The 18,986-nt window shown below is 38.5% G+C and overlaps 1 protein-coding gene across 2 annotated transcripts in view; it reads left to right on the top strand.

Moving 5' to 3' along the window:
* Positions 1-18,986, top strand: part of LOC118818289 (dysbindin domain-containing protein 1-like) — a 35,187-nt gene that overhangs the window by 15,294 nt on the left and 907 nt on the right. The window contains exons 3-4 of one of the 2 annotated variants that reach the window (XM_036585510.1): positions 5,843-5,980; positions 11,287-11,982. In XM_036585510.1, the coding sequence (XP_036441403.1) occupies positions 5,843-5,980; positions 11,287-11,456 (308 nt within the window). In that variant the 3' untranslated portion in view covers positions 11,457-11,982. Of the gene's footprint in view, positions 1-5,842; positions 5,981-11,286; positions 11,983-18,986 lie in introns of those variants that run through there. The other variant, XM_036585511.1, reaches the window with a different exon arrangement.

Genomic DNA, 18,986 nt, shown 5'->3' with positions numbered 1-18,986 from the left:
CTTGATAACTACACATCCTTTCAAAATCATAGCATTATCCTGTGGAAGGATTGACAGAAACTCCTGTGGATTTTTTCAGATCTAAAGCAAGAGTGGAGCTTGATTTTCTCAGAGATGAAAGTACTGTTCTACCAGGTCTTGCGCAGTTGAAAGACTCTTCTTTTCTTCTTTTTTTTTTCTACATCTTCTAACAATTTTGCACTCCTTTTTTATTTTCCTTTTACTTTCTAATACCTTACACAAGTGGATTATGTTATATCTCCTCAGAAATATCTCCTGGAAAATGAATAACTTGTACTTGATGGCAGATTTGATTGGAAATTAAATAAATGAAAGGTAGTCTCTTATTTTATTGAATTACTGTATTTTATTGGTGTAATGTGAAAATGACGTGCACAGTTGGATCAAGTTAATTCAAAGCACCTGTTCAGGTTCACAAAGAGCGTGTGAGCACTGTACACTCACATCCAAACAAAACACACTCTATTGTTCTGCTTTCTCTCGTAATTTGTTTAGATGGGAGCAGCCTCCATTCTCCATCTCCCACAGACCTTGCTGGGAGGTAAAATGTGTTACTGATCAATTATTCAAGCAGCGGCAGGGATGGGTGCGGAGGAGAGGACGGGTAGAGAATGTTTTGGGGTGGGGTTGCTGTGAAATAAAATAAGCAAAGAGGGTAGAGAGAAAGCAGCACAATCTGTTTCAAACATGGGGAATGAGAACTTCTACTCTCCTTAAATCCAGTTCTTCTTAAAATCTAATTCAGTAGCTGGATTACTTTCTTTTTCTTCTTTCTTGTCTCGCTTTGTCTTGATCTTTCTCTCTCCCTCCCTTCCACCCCCTCCCTCTAAGGGGGGCTCAGTGAGAGACAGCCGTGGGCGAGCATCTCTTGGGAGATCTCCTAGGAGTGTTGCGCTCTCTCTCTCTCTCTCTCTCTCTCTCTCTCTCTCTCTCATGCACACACACACACAAAGGAGGTATAACCCAATCTAAGGAGCATCCTCCCACATCCTAAGAATTCCCTGTTCCATATGTCTTATAAATATGTAAAATTATTGTGGATAGAGTGTGAAAGCCAAAGTACAAAGTCTTTAAGTACAGGCTTTGTGCTTCCTGTAGGGCATTGAATGTACAACATATACCAGATCATGTTTTACAACATGTATGACAGAAGAACCGCTGTTTTAGCTTAATTTGGCCATAGGGAAGCATTTTGTAAAAGAATGCTCTTGTGCTTTTCAGCCTATTCTCTATCTAAATACAGTTGATTACCACAGACAATAATTTCCCTGTACTTAGAAAAGAAAATATGTTGACGCAGAACAAGTTTATAACTGAAGCCAATGACAAGTTGCTTCGGGATCTGCCCACTGATTTCTATTGCAAATGTATTTGGTGGGTTAGTCAGTGGGTTTTCAGCTCTTTTATTAAGCACAACAACAGTACGTCACATACAATGATTAGGCTGAAAACTGCTAAAGTATTCCTTTAAAGAACGCATATCATGGAAACACAAATTTTCCTCAATTTCTTGAAATAACAGAGTTTGATGCAATATGTCAATATTGTTAGAGTTTCCAAATGTATTGTTCACTCCATACAGTGCATGAATAGAGCTGCGAAACAGCTCTTTTAAAATTCATTGGGCCTCATTCACAAACCGTTCTTAAGAAATTTCTTCTTACAAACCACTTATGCAGTTTTCACAATGAATCTAATATTCACCTCTGTTTTATTAGAGGGGATTTGTTCTTAGGTAAGAACAAAATCTACACACACTCAAGAGCACAAAGGTGTGAACAATTCTGCAATTTAGAACACATAATGTATCTGACGTCGACTTTTTCCTAGGACCATTCTCAAGAACAAATTCAAGAAGAAACTTAGGAAAATAGTGGTGAATGAGGCCCATTGTTTTCAATATATCTGCCTGTTCAGCCCACATTTTAGCTCTGTCCAGTCACACTGAAGTAACGTCGAGTGTTTTAGCCCAGACTGCTTTCTTAATGAAGCAAAATACAGGGCAGCAAATCAGAACAGAGATCATTTACGTTTATCAGTCTTAAATGTCTAGTACCAAGAACTTTTGTCTTTTCTTTTGAATGCTGCATTTACTGTGTGTAGCGCTTCAGTTCTGTCATTCAGACTGAAGCCTTTTCTATAATGATAGGCTGTGTCAAACCAGGTTTTTAGTAGAGGTTTACTTTTGTACATTGCAGTGTTACAAATAATAAAGAGACTAAACTAAAATTCTCTGCTAAAAGCTCAAGGCTCGTCCTGCACTCACACCCCAGAAACTTGAGACTCGATTCAAACTCAGACTCGCACCCCAGAGACTCAAGACTTGTGAACATTTCCGCCTCCACCTATTGTAGAGGCTCTACACCATTTAAAGGTTCCATGCCACAAGCAATTTCGGAAACTTTATTTTTATGACCGTAGACCTGGCTGGAGGCAGATGGGAGAATGTGTCTCAGTGACTGACTTATTTACAAGTTCAGATTTATAATCATAATCACAGCTGGTTTCTGAGATGTGTGTAGCTGCCAGATGTGCACCAGTGACTCCTAATCAAATGGATTTACTTTCATTAAGCCAGGCCGTTCACCATGAGTGAATGTGTGTGTGCACGTCTGTGTGACAGGATGGAGGTTGGAAGCTTCCAGGTTTCAGTTGGAGGAATGAAAAGGTGCATGAAAGCATTTGACTCCTCTTCCATCTCTGATCCACGCTGTGAGGGATGAAGACTCATTAACGGACTTCAAACGGTTTAGACCCTGCCGCCTGTCTCCTTCTCTAGCTGTCTGCCTGTCTAACCTCTTTACCCATGCATAGCTGAAAGTGTATGGCTTTAAGACAGCCAGGAGAAGCTACTTATATGGCTTCAAAGCATGCATTATGCAGAAAGGAAAGCACCTACTGTGTTGTATGACAGCAGGAAGGACAATGACTAGAAAAAACCCTTCATATTCCAGCAGCCTACCTTTTGAGGCTTGAAAGAGTCAATAAAAACATCAAGGGGTTAGTGTAATGGGCCATTGTATGTCAGTGTAGACTCACTGGTCTGTAAATGTTATTTTATAAGGTTGATCTACTTTCATTGCTTTTTTTCAGGGTATAATAATAATAATAAGGTGTTTTGATTTAACCACACCAAGGATGCCTCACATACTATGAATCTTGGTTTAGCTGTTTGTCATAAATAATAGTACTAAATATATCTACTTTTTTGAATGAGCTGCAGCATTGCTTCTGTCTTGTGGATTCACCTCATTTTGGTTAGAGGGTCGTTGTTTTTTAATCAATGCCACTGCTATATTTAACAGAGGCATGCTGAGAGAGATCAGTCGCACCTTCAGAACAGTAACAAATGAGCTCGGAAATAAAGGCCACTACCCAGCCTGCGGCTACAACAGCCTGAAGAGAAGAGCTTTATTAACACAGCAGCAATATCACGTCTCTTAGAGACAGGTGAACACTGTGCAGTGCGTAGCATTCCCTAAAGAACTGGGTATTATACAATGAAAAATTATGCAGTGAATTTACTTCCAATATGTATTTCCAGTCACGTCCATGTGAATAAAATATACATCAACACACCTTTGTTTTTTGATTTACTTATTTTTGGCAGTAATTTAACATTGAAGGGTAGTAATAGGGAATTTGTCCCCCTTTGCTGCAGTAACAGCCTCTACTCTTCTGTGAAGCCTGTACACCAGATGTTGGAACATTGCTATGAGGGTTTGATTGCTTTCAGCTGCAGGATCATAAGTGAGGTCGGGTGCTGATATTGGATGATTAGTTCTGGATCACAAACAGAACTCTAGCTCATCCTAAAAGTATTAGATGGGACTCCATCACTCCAAAACGCAGTTCTACTGCTCCACAGCCCAGTGCTGGGGATCTTATACCTCCAGCCAAGGCATTGGGTATGGTGGCCTTAGTCTCATGTGCGGCTGCTCCACAGCATCCCGTTCTATTGGCAGTGTGTTTCTATGGAGATCAAGCACAACTGAACTCCCATTTCAGCAATGATATAATATTCTATAATAATAATAATAATAATAATAATAATGTCAAAATATAATGACATAATTTTGCATGTTTCTAGTATATTTTTTAAATCAAGAATAAAATCTGATGTTACTTGATGAAATGACTTAAAACAAGTAAAAATGTCTAAAAATAAGTTAAATAATCTTATAACAAGCTTACAACAATCTCAACATTTGAAATATTAGATATATCGATTGTATTTAAGATAATGTCACATGCCAAGATACCATTTCTTGCAGTGTACACTTTTTTTTTGCAAAAAGATCAAAGCTTAAGAAGAATGAAAAGTCCCAGACACAGGGTTATTCATGTAACAGTCATAAATACTTGATGACCCAGGAGTGGAGGGACTGAGGCTGTTTGGAGCTTGAAAGAGAGATGCGTCCCAAAGGCCACTGTTACTGTCCAGCTCTGCTGAGGAATAAGTTTGGCATGACAGAAGGAGACTGGCCAAGAGAACGGAGATGAGTGGCCTAAAATATATCAGTAAACAGAAGATAAGGGACAGAATGAGAGACAGGAGGACAAAGAGGAAGAGCTGGACATGAGTGGGACATGGAAAGTGTAGGCACCTCTAAAAAGAAGCAGTTAACACATTCCCTGCTTAATGAACTATTTAGCCAAACAAATGCTTCATCACAGAGCCAGCAGCCTGAGTGTTTGCTTCTCATAAAATATTGCTAAACACAGCTGAAATGGAACAATGTTTTCTCCTGATTAACTGTCAACAGATATCTAACTGGTCCACGCTGCTCTTAAAGCTGGCATTCTGATCATGCTTATCCATGCTGGTTTGGATTTAGGACCTCCAACATCCCAAACATGTCTTTTACCTGTCTGTCAGGCTTACAGAGGAGGAGCAACAACTATTTAAATACTCATTTCAGTTTAATACAGTTTTAAATGCTTTCTACAACATTGCCATTAAGGAGAAAACTGAGAGGAACCAAGAGAACTCATCCTTCACTGGGCTGCACTGAATAGTGCAGAAATGATAAGTGAGCCAGTGACTGCTGTTAAAAGCCTAACATGAAAGGGCTCATAGTATGTAAAATTTCTTGATTTTATCTTTTAAATGAGTTTTAAAGCCTACTGTTCACTCCCCTGTCCATAAGCCCCATATACAGAAACTAAACTACAAAAAACAGTCCATTTAAATTTCATTATTTTTGTAACATTATGAAATCCATCGCATTTAATTATATACCTATATTGAGCTTACAGTAGTTTAGCCCTGTCCATTCATGCTGAAGTTATAAGGAGTGTTTCATTCTGGACTGCTTTTTGAATGGGGCGCAATATAGAGCAGCCAATTAGAACAGGGTCTTTTACTCATACACTCACAAGCAAAAGTTTGGGTGTCCCTGGTTAAATAACGTTTTGTTCTTTTTCTAAATGAAAATAAGTTCACACATCCTCTGCAGAGAACACAGTCTTGTACATTTTAATGTACAATTATTGTTTGTTTGCCAAGCTGATGCAAATGTTATGGCAGATTTATACTTTGTTTTTTATTCTTTTTCTTTCTATATTTTAAACTCAGTAAATAAATAGAAATTGTGCAATACATTTTTTAGAGAAATGCCATATTTAAGGTTGTTCCCAGTAGAGGATGTTTTAACTTATTTTTACTTAGAAAATTAACAAACATGTAATTTTACCAGGGGTATTCAAACATGTGCATACAACATTCTCAGTCTCAAAGGCACAGTAACAGAAACAGCCTGTCTGATTTACTAAGAAAAACCATGCTAGTACTCAGCATTCTGTTGCTGTGTTGTTACAGAGCCCCTAAGCAGTGTGTCCTCCTTGGAGGTGCATTTCGACTTGCTAGACCTGACAGAGCTCACGGACATGTCTGACCAGGAGCTGGCTGAGGTTTTTGCTGATTCTGATGAAGAAAACCACAACGAGTCACCTGCAAGTGAGTCTGACGTTCACATCACACTGTTAGCGCATCCTGTACCGTACACAGTTTTTGTTTGTGGGTTATAATAACAGATGTTTAGGCGGACAGTCCAGTCCGTATTATCATTGCTACCTATGGACTGTAATTTCGTTCACTCCTCAAAAGTATTATCCAAAAGGAAAACACAGACAGCAAAGCTGGATTTATATTTAGCAAAGTGAATAAGAATCCTCATGTGATTAGAACATCAGACTGACATAGAGTGTCTTCCAGGGTCAGAGTCATTATAGCCGGGTGGCTGCAGACTCAGTAACTTTATTAGGTAGACATTCATAATCCAAGATCCTTCTCTCAAATGCTGGATGAGCACTGATTAAGATACAATGCGATATCCTAACCCCTGTATGACATTGCATGTCACCATCCATGGACGTAAGAACAAGCAAGGAGAGTGGACATTTGAGCCAGCACTTTTCAAACTAATTCCCCAGCACTTTTTGATTGAATTCATGCTGACTTTATTTGAAAAATCCATCCTAAACTCACGGACCACTGATCTGTAGGCATGAACAGACAGGTAGTCAAACTCAGCAGCAGAGCCAATAAGATTTCCACTTCAGTTGGGGCAGCAGTACATTTGTCAAACAGGGAAACTTTCTGTGACTTTGTGTTTAGTGAGAGAACTTGGTGTAGATCAGTAATCCAGTCAGTATCTTTTTTTACTGTGTTTTTTTACATTTAACTCATGCGTAGTTTATGTTAGTTGTATTTGTGAATAGCCTAACCATTTCATTCCATTCAAATCACACTGGCTACTAATATCCTTGACAGCCTATAATGCATTAATATATGTTTATATTTAAGCTGCAGCATCTAGAAATATTATAAAACCCAGTGTGAGAAGCATATTTACAACACCATTAGCTTGATGGTAACATAACTTTGCAAATCCCACTGGGGCACTAGCAGAAGTTATTATTTTTTTTATTTATCAAAAAATACTACCATTAGTAGGTTTACTTACATAGTAAATAAACAATTATGTTTTCTAAGATAAACATTTATGTAAAGATTTGCATGGTTGGTACACGGTCATGATTATGAAACAAACATAAAAGGTTTTTAAAGGACTGGAATACATCATGTAGCTGTTTTAGTGTATTGTCAGTCTGCACTCCTACACAGCTCTCTGTAAAGGTCGCGGTACTTTATAATAGGAGTTCGCAACTCCAGTCCATCTTCAACAGGCCTTTAGGATAATTATACACACAGCGAGCATTCTTCTACTCCACATTCTTTCTCTTCTCTCTCTCTGTTTTGATATTCAGTTGGAGAAAGGAGTGAGAGACAGGAGATGCCTTTTCACTAAAGCTAAACTCATAGCATTCTCAAAAAAATACAGTATGTCTAAGCATTGGCCCTGTAATTGGGAGAACACTTGATCTCTTTGTTTGATCTCTGGCGATGCCACAGCCACCGAGGACAGGGAGTTCAAGAGATCAGAATTGGCTTCAGCCTCTTTGGGTGAGTAGGGTGCCCCCCCATCACTCAGTACAATGCTAGCCAGTGCAGCCCTCTGTTAGTTGACATAACAGAATTAGCAGTTAGCATTCTCCAAATGCATTGGGCTGTCCAATAATATTGCATTAGGAGCAGTTTGAAAAGATATGGTGTTGCTTCACATGTTTTGGAGGAGGCATGTAGTAGCCTTCAGCCTCCCAGCTTGGTAGAATTGGGTAATAAAGAGACACCTAACTAGTGGATGGAATTAGCAATGACGAAATTGGGGAGATAACTGCACAGGAAAAACAATACAGTATATGGCAGTAATATTTAAAAGTTAGTTTCTCCATGGTTCCTTGGACGTTTGGGGTTAGGTTGACCAAACAAACATAATCCTTCCCTTTGCCTAGTTTCTTGCTCACATACATGCATTACACTAACTTCTCTCAGCAAACTGAACCAAGACTGGTTGTGTGCTGGGGTTGTCTCTTCTGAGTTTTCAACAGCAAGGTTCTTTTGTTCTGCATAATAGCCTCTATTATACTCGTCCAGAGCAGCTTCTGCTTCTCCACCAGAATACCCGCTACCTCTCCTCTGCCGCTTTATCACCATCTCCCATTCCTTTGCCTCCTGTCCTTTTAAATGAGTGCCTTCATTGTGATTATGATATTGTTTCTAGTCTTATTTCTCTCAGCCTCAAGTCAATCAAAATATGGCACCACAGAACAATCGCCAATCACATGCAGGTTGACCTGTAATAATCAGATGAAACACTGTTCTAGATTTCTGCTACTTAATATTCTACTCTTGAACAGAATACCACAAATTTTACCACAACTGCCAACTACTCAAGTATTTAATTATCTACTCAAGATCAGCAAAGGGAGTACATGCTATAGTTACTGTATTTTTCAGCATTTTAATTGGATTAATCGTTATGTAACTTTCAACATTTTATTAACAACATTTCTTCAAATTATGTCCAGTTGTTGGTTACATTGCATTTAATAAAAGCGATCCTATGAACAGGGTACAATCATGATTCGTATTGGTCACCATAGCACTTCGGCTTTAGAGTCAGTTTCGTAACGTCAAATCAGCAATTTATTCATAGTATTAAACTTCAGTGAAGCTAATCATGTAACAGAGAACAGAAGGAATGATTCCCTTTAAGTGCATTCTCACTGATGCATCAGTACTTGTATTTGAGAAGCATTTTTCCCAAATTAAACAATTTTGCATTACAATCATTCTTAATTCCACCTGCAGTTGGACGTATCTATCTTCATCCTTTCAAGTTCTCACCCTTGGGGAACAGGGTAAAGGAAATGGTTTGTAATGGTTCTGTAATCTAAATATGTACACAAATAAATTGACAGATTATACTTAACAAGCTAGAAGCTGAGTGGAAATGAAAAGCATTAACCGTGTAGTTTTCAAACACCACAAGAGTTTTCAGCACGTTGTTATGTGTCAGTGCTTGGCGCCAGGACTCAGAGATATATTCCTATGAGCTTAAAAAGGCAAATGTCTACGATGTCACTGAGCAAAGTCACTCTGGGTGCCTGAATGCAGGCACATGCTTTTTCTTTTCACAGACAGTATTGAATAGCATATAAACAGCACAGAGAATAGCCATTTGCCCAGTACAGTATGTGAATGTATGTGAGAATATGCAGACAGCTGTTTGTCTGTCACTCTAGCAGTACTCTGCATGTGTTAAGCACACGTTGCTGTCACACACTGACACCCTGACTCCCTCTGGCTTCCGATGCAGTGTCACATCACCACCCCTTTAATTGCCCCTTACCCTTTTCCTTTAATAGACCTACTGTTACGGGAAAAAAGCATTGCTCCTTAGCTTGTGCAGTGCCATATTTAAGTGTACAAACCTGATTACTACATTGACATTGCTGAGTAATATTGAACATGTTTGGCTTTTAACAGTGGTGATGAATTAGGTCCCCTGGCCCCCATGAACAGAAGTGGTCTTACTGCACACCGGCATGCTAAATGGTCATAAAAAAGCACAGCTGCTGTGTGCAACCACACAGAAAATCTAACACTCACAAAAAGTAGAGGTGTAAAGCTTGCCTTTAATGCTTCTGATAGTAAATTTATTCTGCCATGAAATCTGCAGTAGTAGAGCAACCGGCATCATTCCCCACCACTGGTGTTTAGTGGGAGTGGCTGTGGGGGTTGTTAGCTGCGGGGGGTTGTAGCAGCAGTGGAGGGGCTTATACTAGGAAAAACAGTAGACAGACACATTTACAGTACTGCTTGAGAAGGGGTTTTTTACCTCACCTAATTATATATTGTACTTACCCCCAGTACACTTAAACTCTAATGGGCCTCATTCACCAACCGTTCTTAAGAAGAAATGTCTTCTTAAACCCACTTATGCAGTATTCATAACGATTCTGACATTCACAAATGTTTTCTTATTAGGGATTTGTTCTTAGGTAAGAACAGGATCTATGCACAATCAAGAGCACAAAGGGGCGAACAATTCTGTGATTTAAGAAAACAAAGACTTAGACTTTTTATTAGGACTTTTCTCAAGACCCCATTTAAGAAAAATTTAGAAAGATATTGGTGAATGAGGCCCATTCTTTTCATGTTTTTATTTATTTATGTATTTATTTTTACACCAGCTGCCATATACTTTACAAAAATGTCCTTACATTAACTTACAATGAAGTTAAAAACATTTCTTCCTTTCTCCTACAAACTTAGGACCAGTTAGGAGATGATAAGTATTTTTGTCATTTCCCTTTGCCCTCTACATTGTGTGAAATATTGTATAAAATTGATTTTTTTAAAAGTTACATTAGCAGATGTTAACACTTTCAGAGACAATGTACACTTCAGTTTAAACGTTTTGAATCACTTGCCATTTTAACATTTTTATGTTATATACAGTATAGTAAGTTGTACATTGTGGATTTAAATATTACACACAATTTATTCAAAGGTTTTTGAATATTTCAAGAATTCTGTGGACAAGAAGTTATTAGGTAATAAATAATACACTGTAATTATATATTTAACTTACATTTTTGTCATCTGCCTTAAGATTTGATCTCCACTTTTGAAATATGAGTTATTGATATTAATGTTATTACTTAATTAACTTCATTCTTGATGTTATACAGATTGCTCTGTCATTCTAGAATCTTCTAAGACTCATCATTCGTTTATCATTCTGGACACATCTGACATTTCTTAATTTTTATTTTCATCTCTTTAGCATCCTATTGATTATTTGAAACCTGTGAAGTTGAAGGATGAGCATATTAGAATCATTTTGTACATGTATCTGCAATCATATTGGTTTTATATTACTGAAAACATTGATTCCAAACTTTTAAACAGTAGTGAACATATATTTGCGATATAATGCAACATTTTTATATAGCGTCATATTCATTTTGAAAACCATGGTATGATAGTCTTCATTAGATGGTAGCATCACTCTTGCTACCATTTTACAGTAATCTCTGAGCTACAATATTTACTGAGCCCTAATAAGTGGCTTATTGCAGAGCGGCCTTGTTATAGAGCAGCATTAGCCTGCTGCTCTCTGCGCACTCTCTGAACCTGTCTCTCTGCTCGATGAGTTATGGTCACCATTAGCCATCTGTGGGTGCTGGAGCTATCTCCAGGCCTCTCCATTCACCTCTATGTGCAAACTCCAATCACTTCCCTCCAGACTAAACAACAAGCTCTGCACTAATGTAGCATGTTTCCTCACGTCAGGAGAGGCCAGATGCATCTCTAATGAGGCAGCTAAAATGTGCGTGCTCCTGACTGCACAGGTGCAGGAGCAGAAGTAAAGAAGAAGGAGGAGGAGGCAGGGAGGGAGGAGAAGACAAACACAGTCTACACACTATTTCAGATGATTTTCTGGAACAATGACAGTATGGCTAGTCAATGTCTGGTCTGTACCTTTCACTCCCTAATCCATATATGGAAACTAAGTGACTAGAATTAATTGTTTTTGTGATAACTCACATCTACATATATCTGACTTTTCAGCCTACAGCAGTTTAGCTCCATCCTGAAGTCATAAAGAGTGTTATGAAAGCCACTCCTGCTGGTCAGATCAGTTCATTCACAGATATATCATATCTATGTCTTTAAGACACAGTAACAAAATCAGCCAGTTTAATTCTACTAAGCAATAAAGAGGGGACAGAAATATGAAATCATGTGAAAACAAATTATGACTGATTTTGTTAAATTTATGGCAGATAAACCCACAAAGGTCATAAGTGGACCTCAGTGGGGAAAAAAACAAGAAAAATGTAGGATATACGTGGAAAGCCGAAAAGAGAATCAATCTTCTTGTGGTTCGGTCTGTCTCAGTGGGGCTACAGCAGTGGTCTATAGAGTCAGGAACATAGTGCTCTAGATGCACACGAGCGTGACCTTGTCTAGGATGCAGAAACACAGGCCGTGTACAACCACTCCAACTCTCGGACAGAGAACAGACTGACTCAAGCTGTTCGACAGCTGTCTAATACCTCTGTCTATTCCCATGATGTGTTCTCTCTCTCTCTCTCTCTCTCTCTCTCTCTCTCTCTCTCTCTCTCACACACACACACACACACACACACACACACACACATACTGTGCTTGCCTCACAGTATGTCTTCTCTCATCTTTCACCTCTGTCATTTATTTGACTTGGTCAGCTGAAAGTGCAATGAAAAGTATTTTGTCTATCAACCTCAGTTGCGTACTCAACACTGTCACCTAATTAAGTGAAAAACTAAGCGGTGATTAGATTTAATTCAAATATATTTGTATAGCACTTTTTACAACGCCATTATCACAAAGCAGCTTTACAGAAATCCAAGTCCAGTCCCCAAGTGACCAAGCCAAGGGCAACCGTGGAAAGAAAAACTCCCTAAGAGCAAGAGGAAAAAACCTAACCAGGATTCAAAAGGGGAACCCATCCTCAGGTCAACACCAGACAGCAGAGGAAGAGCAATATGAATAAAGAATGAACAACTGACAATCGATAAATGACAATGGATAATGTGATCAATCTTTCTCTTTAATGGAAGATTTTGATATTTTCTTTAACCCCTTTTCACACTAGCCATAAAATGCATTTTGCACCTGTTTTGGGGGAGGTCTCTCAGATGAACTATGCATTTTTCAATCATGTTGATGGTATATATTTAGATCGAAATTACTGCTTACCGAATTTCTATCTTTGTAAGTAAGTTAGGTGTGCAGTTTTGCTGCCTGTTTTGTCTCGACAGGGTCATCTTTGTGGAGAGGTGTAAAGTGTTTTCACAGCAGGAGGTTCTCACCCCTCCCCTTTCACCCCTTATTGCTCACTAGCAGCTCAACAAACCATTACACACAACAGAGAGTCAACAGTGTCCTAGTTAACTACTTAAGGCCAAATCAAAACAGTGTCTATTTCTGCCATTAATTCTGCTCTTCGCCATTAATCACATGGTTTCACAGAACTGCTGTTGCAATTTAATTCAAAATATCAATAATGTTATTTTACAAAGCTGAAAATTCAGATTTTTTTGACAGTTTGTGTCACAGACTACTTTTTTGAACAAGTAAACAGATGACTAGGAATATAAATCCCACATCCATTGTGTTTTATCATTACTTTTGTGTCAACTAATCAATAATAAACTCTTATGATCTGAACTGCACACAAGAAATGAAGCCTCATCCATCTTTTACAAAGTGATTAAATCATGGTAGCACATAGAAAGCTCCAGTATAAAATGATGTAACTGCTGCACTGCAGGTTACATAACTCCTCTGGCAGCAGATTTAAAGAAGCAGCATTCTTTTTTTTGGGCCTGGTAAGGGCTTGTCTGGTTCATGGAGTATCTGATAACAGGGTTACAGGGGAAAACGTTTCTTTTGATTATATTAATTAAACATATCCAAGTTGATTTCCATTCCACCGTTGTAATGGACATTAGTGGGACTGCACAAAGAAGCTAATAAGTCATGTGGTATATTAGCTCAGGCCAAAATATGATTAGTCAGACAAAGGACAATAATTGACCTATCCAACATCTGTCCACAATCAAATAAGAAACTGCAGCACACAGCACTGTTTTCTTCTTTACTCTTGGCCAAACCAAATACTGGAGTTGACTTGCATTTGGATCCTCCTTGGAACTTATGAATACCAGATCAGGCAAAATCAAAGAAAGCCTGGAATCATGGACGTTTCGTTTAGCTATTTGGGCACAGCTATAAAGGCAATTGGACAAATGTGAAGTCGAGCACAAAATACACAGACAGGAACATATCTCTGGCTAAGGTAAATTAGTCTTCTCTGAGGTTGGCCTATGCTGCACACCTTCACATCCTGCCTCTCTGGTCTGATGCTGTCACAAGATCAGCCCTGATCAGGTGTTCTTTGCTGAGCTGAACAGCTGGCCATCTTGTCTGGTCTTGAGCTTTTGCAAGATCTGCCTTGATTGGTTGCCCCTGCTTGACTGCCCTCAAGATCGGTTTGACCACCCTGAAGCTTCCTGCACATGCAGTCAGTCCCACCTGCATGTCCTTCTCAACTACCTAATGATACTGGTGGCTGCACTGACTTAAATTTGAACTATTATGCAAAAAAAAAAACTCATCTGCCTCACACAATGCTGAGTTCTTTACATATTCATACTGACGTATCGTCATGATTATGATCATTTTTATGGATTTAATTCTTATTTTCACTGTCATGTGTTTCTAACTGTAGTCACTGGTTTTTATAGATCCATGTCTCATTTGTTACTCCTCAAAGAGTAGTCATTGGTTATCATTGATTAATCTAAATACTTCCATTCAATGACAGGCTCATTTTTTTCTTTATTCAGAATTCACTATTGTATATTAATTGTCAAATTTGTATTTTTTGTATTGTATTTTTCATATTGCTCTTGTTGTGTTCTTGTTTTGCTATACGGTGTCGACCAGAAGAGGAGAGGTTCCCCTTTTGAGTCTTGGTTCCTCACTTTTGCTCTTAGTGAGTTTTTCCTTGCCAGTGTCCCCCTTGGCTTGCTCATTTGGGTCTTTGACACAGATTTTCTGTAAAGCTGCTTTGTGACAAAGGCCATTGTAAGAAGCACTACACAAATAAATCTTGACTTTACTTGATGTATGCACCAGTACTGGACTGAATGAGATTTAAGCTCATCCAATTAAGCATTATTTGAGCTTGTCCAACTTCGCAGTAGTTGCTACCCCTCACTTTTGTGGCTGGAACACAGATAGGCCAACTGCATAAGATCCAGACCTTACTGAGGAACACAGTGGTTGGAATCCAGACTGGTGTGAATGAATTGGATGTTTGCGTTCTACTGTTTCAAGTCTGCATTTTCTCTTTGTCTCACCCAAATTCTTAATGTTTAGCCTAAATCTCTGATGAGGGGGGTGTGCACAGCTGTTGTTGCACATCTGCTAAATCTCAGATTATTTAAAACTGTGAGCCAAACCAGCTTATCATCAGGATCTGTTTCATCAAGAGTTTGTTCTTGATGACTGCCAGGGCCTCAAAAAATTGGCAAAAAAAAGGGCAAAAAATTCCTGCATCACAGGCCTACACCAGAGCTGAAAGGTATTTAGCAGGCGCAGGCGGAGTGAAGGGAGACCATTTGTATTCCAGTGTGTTTTTGGTGTGAGTCAGAGTTAAAAAGACTCCATAGCCTCTCTCTGGGAGCAAGGCCTGTTTGGTGTAAATGCAACGCTCTGCATTATTTACAGCTATCTTCTCTGAATAAGGGCTTCATTCCACTCCCTGCTGATTTATATAACATTGGAGTTATGAAAAATAAATAACTGAAAAGTGAACAAATTTGTATTTGATTTCAGCACCACAAGAGGGACGTGTTTATGTAAATTGTTCTTTTAGAATCAAAAGTGGTGCCACTTTTCACTATATTTATGTGATAGTGTAGAACTGTCAGTGAGCAAGCTTTTCATAATACTTTTGTCCTTCAGTCAGTAAAGAAGCATTTTCACACTCTACTCATGAGAAGAAGTACACACTCAGACACATGCACAGTTCCTAATGACTGTCATATGGGATATCTGATTATTCAGAGCAGACACAGACATTCTGAGCATATGACGTCTGTTTGGAGCAGTTGGAGGCCTGACTCACCACTTTCTAACACTACCTTACAGAAGTTTAAATGGCTTAAAGCAGAGTCTCAGTCTCTGTTTTTCCAGAACAGAAACCACATAGCAGTCACACGGCTAGTCTTATTAGATTAAAGGCTTGTGAATTAAATACCATATGACCACACAATTGTCACACTATCAAAGAACATTAGAAAGGCACAGAAAAGATGTGCTCTTTAAAACATGTATAAATGCACTGTAATCTGCAGGTTTAATCTGCAGTTTAGCACCAGAGCTAAGAGGCTGACATTGTTAACAAACACTAGAAGTCAATAGTCACCCAAATTTTCTCTGTAAATCCTTCCTCAACCAGCTGAAATCACATTCAGGTCTTCATTAATATTGCATAAACTTGTCAGTGTGGTTCATGACACAGTGTGCCTTACTGTGTATATAAAAAGGAACACTGTGTCCTAAACCACTTCAACAAGTGTTCTTCACCTTAATAAATAGCTGGATGCAATTTGAGTGGGTTGAGAGAAGTACTGGGGATGTATTTATGGAGAAAGAATTTGGGTGACTATTGACTTCTAGTGTTTGTTAGCAATGTTAGCCTTGCAGCTCCATCTGGAGTGAGTGGAATATTGTGTAAATTTGATTTGTTGCTGAACCAAGTTGCATATTGCATGTTAGGGTCTCTGATCTAGCTGAGCATTCTCACAGATAAGTCGGGGTTGTGGGAAGGGGAGATGAAACATGATTTATTGGGTAAAATTACTTTTTCCCTTTTTTGCTGGTGCACAGTCATGTAATCAAAAACAAGACGTTTTAGAGGCAGGCAAAAGTCATTACACTTTAATGAAAGATTGTGAGACAGCAAGAATTTTGCCTTTTAAATGATATGATGCATTGTGTGTAATATGACTAGGAACACAAACTAACAAGGTAAAGGAAAAGATTGATTTTAAATAAAAAAATGACGTCAATAATCTAAAATAAATGAAAAAATAGCACTGAAGTGGACTGAAATGGGTGTGTTTAGAGCACTAAGGTGTCCTGCATGTGTGATTCTGACTTAAGGATATAGAATGAGTGCTGACATATGGCTGCATGTGTGTGGTTTTGAATGAGTGCTGATGTATGGCTGCATGTGAGAGACAGTTGAGAGGCGCAGAGAAGAATAAGCAAGTGTCTGGTCGTCTGTCTGAGCCCAGACTGATCCAGCATCCATATTCATAAGCTGTCACTCAAATATCACATCAGCAGACTGTGTTTGAAGCCAGGCTGATTGGAATTCAAAGCACAAATCTGATCACCTATCAACTGTCCAACCACATGTATGCAAAGAATACAATGATGTAAAATGATGAAAGAATGAAAGAATGTCTACAGCTTCTACATCTTCCACCCACACACACAAGCCCTGACAGCGAAGTGAAACAAATACAGATCTATGGACAGCATGTTAACATCTGTTGAAGTAGTGTTAAAGGCTCATAAATGTGGTCCCTTAGTGTGTGAAACACATTGGCTTTCATTAAAACCCTGCCTGAGCCTCATAAATCTCAGTGAGATCAATAACATGATTTTGTGAGTGGGTGCAGAGCATGGCTTATGGTGCAAGGGGAAATACAAGATTACATAATGAAGATTTATGATTTCAGAATTCACTTACAGGATATTAGTTGCTATGTATGTACGTATGTATATATGTATGTATGTATGTATGTATGTATGTATGTATGTATTTAAAACTATTGCATTTTAGCAGGGAAGCCCAGCTGACCTTAACAAATATAAGTCATGGGACATTTGTCTGGTCTTGTTCTTTCTTGATGAGATGCAAATCTAGAGCCACTATTAAATAACTAAATCTGACCTTAATCTAACTTTGGGTAAGACAATATACCAAAACTTGCCAATTATCTAAAGCCAATAATCTCAAGCCTGAAACTGAGAATTCTTTGGTACACAGTGCCATCTTGTGGTTCACAAATGCCACAACTTCTCCACTGAAATCAGAGCATTAACTAAGATCATACAGGGATGGCAGTAGTATGTCATTCAATAACAAGGCCTTTTATTGCCCCGAAAAAGAACAAAAGGAACAAAACAGAGTGCAGCTTTGGAGAACACTTGACATTTATCATTTAGTCTGAAAGATTGTGTCCAATATACTGACCTACATGATTCACTGTGAAACACCACTAAACATCTATACATACAGTACTGTGCAAAAGTCCGAGACCACCCTACATTTACTTAATTTTCAGTTAAAATGGCTATTAGGTACAAGTTAATTTTCAGTGCCGGGGAAGAAAAGCAGAAAAAATATTTTACACAAAGGTCTCAACAGCTTTGATTGTTCTCAGAAGACTTTAATACAGATTTTTAAAGAAATCTGCAGGGATATTTTTCCACACTTCCAAACTTCAGCCTTAGACTAAATCTCAAACACATTCAGTGTTGTGGAGATTTGGACTTTCCGCTAGTCATTCCATTGTTCTGAGAAAACCAACAGCTTCTTTGTTTGATTTGCAAATATACTACTTTTTGTGTATTTCCTTTTCTCAGTAAGGTCAGCTACACATCCTTTCAGACTCTTAGTGTTGTCTTCTCACTGTGGAAGGATGGACAGAAACACCTGTGGATTTTTTTCAGAACTGAAGCTAGAGTGGAGAAGACATGTTCAATTATTTTCCTTTGACTCTCCCCTCATTCCTTACTTAAGGGGATTAACATACCTGAAATTCTCAGAAATTTATCCTTTAACAATGACTTGTAACTAATGACTGTTTTGACTGGCAATGAAATAAAATGTATGGTGGTCTTTGATTTTTGCTGTACTGTACTTCTGTATTATCATTACACAATTAAACACAATAAACTCATCACATTCATTAACCACAAAATAAAAAAGACACAAATACTGAGATCTCAGAAATGAGAGGAAGACAAGGAAATGAAGAGGACAAGCACACACACAGAAAGGCACGTCATAGAATAAAGAGTGAGAATGACCTCTGTATTTCGTATGCATGCCCTGTAGAAATCTTTTCCCTAATGGAAGAATTTAACTGGCAGATGCTTTCGTGCTTTCTCCCTGTGTGCAGTCCAGAAATAACTGGGCTGTGACAGACAGGTGAACCGTGAGTGTAATATTAGAAAGAGTCTGTAAAGCTGGCACTCTCCTCTCCCTTTCCAAATCTCACATGGGGACATGTCAAAAAAAGACAGAAGAAAACAAGTTGCATTGTTTTAAAGCATTGCATTTTCACATTTCTGACCAATCACATCAAACAGAAGTTTATAGAGTATTTATCTAGTGTAAGAATTCAGTATATACCACTAATCAGCCTGCATACATCCCATGCTTACAATAGAAGTGTGCTTTCCTACAAAATCCACC

Source organism: Colossoma macropomum, unplaced genomic scaffold (genome assembly GCF_904425465.1).
Source record: "Colossoma macropomum unplaced genomic scaffold, Colossoma_macropomum, whole genome shotgun sequence".
NCBI classification, from domain to species: domain Eukaryota; kingdom Metazoa; phylum Chordata; class Actinopteri; order Characiformes; family Serrasalmidae; genus Colossoma; species Colossoma macropomum.
This window is presented reverse-complemented; position numbering and strand designations above follow the sequence as displayed.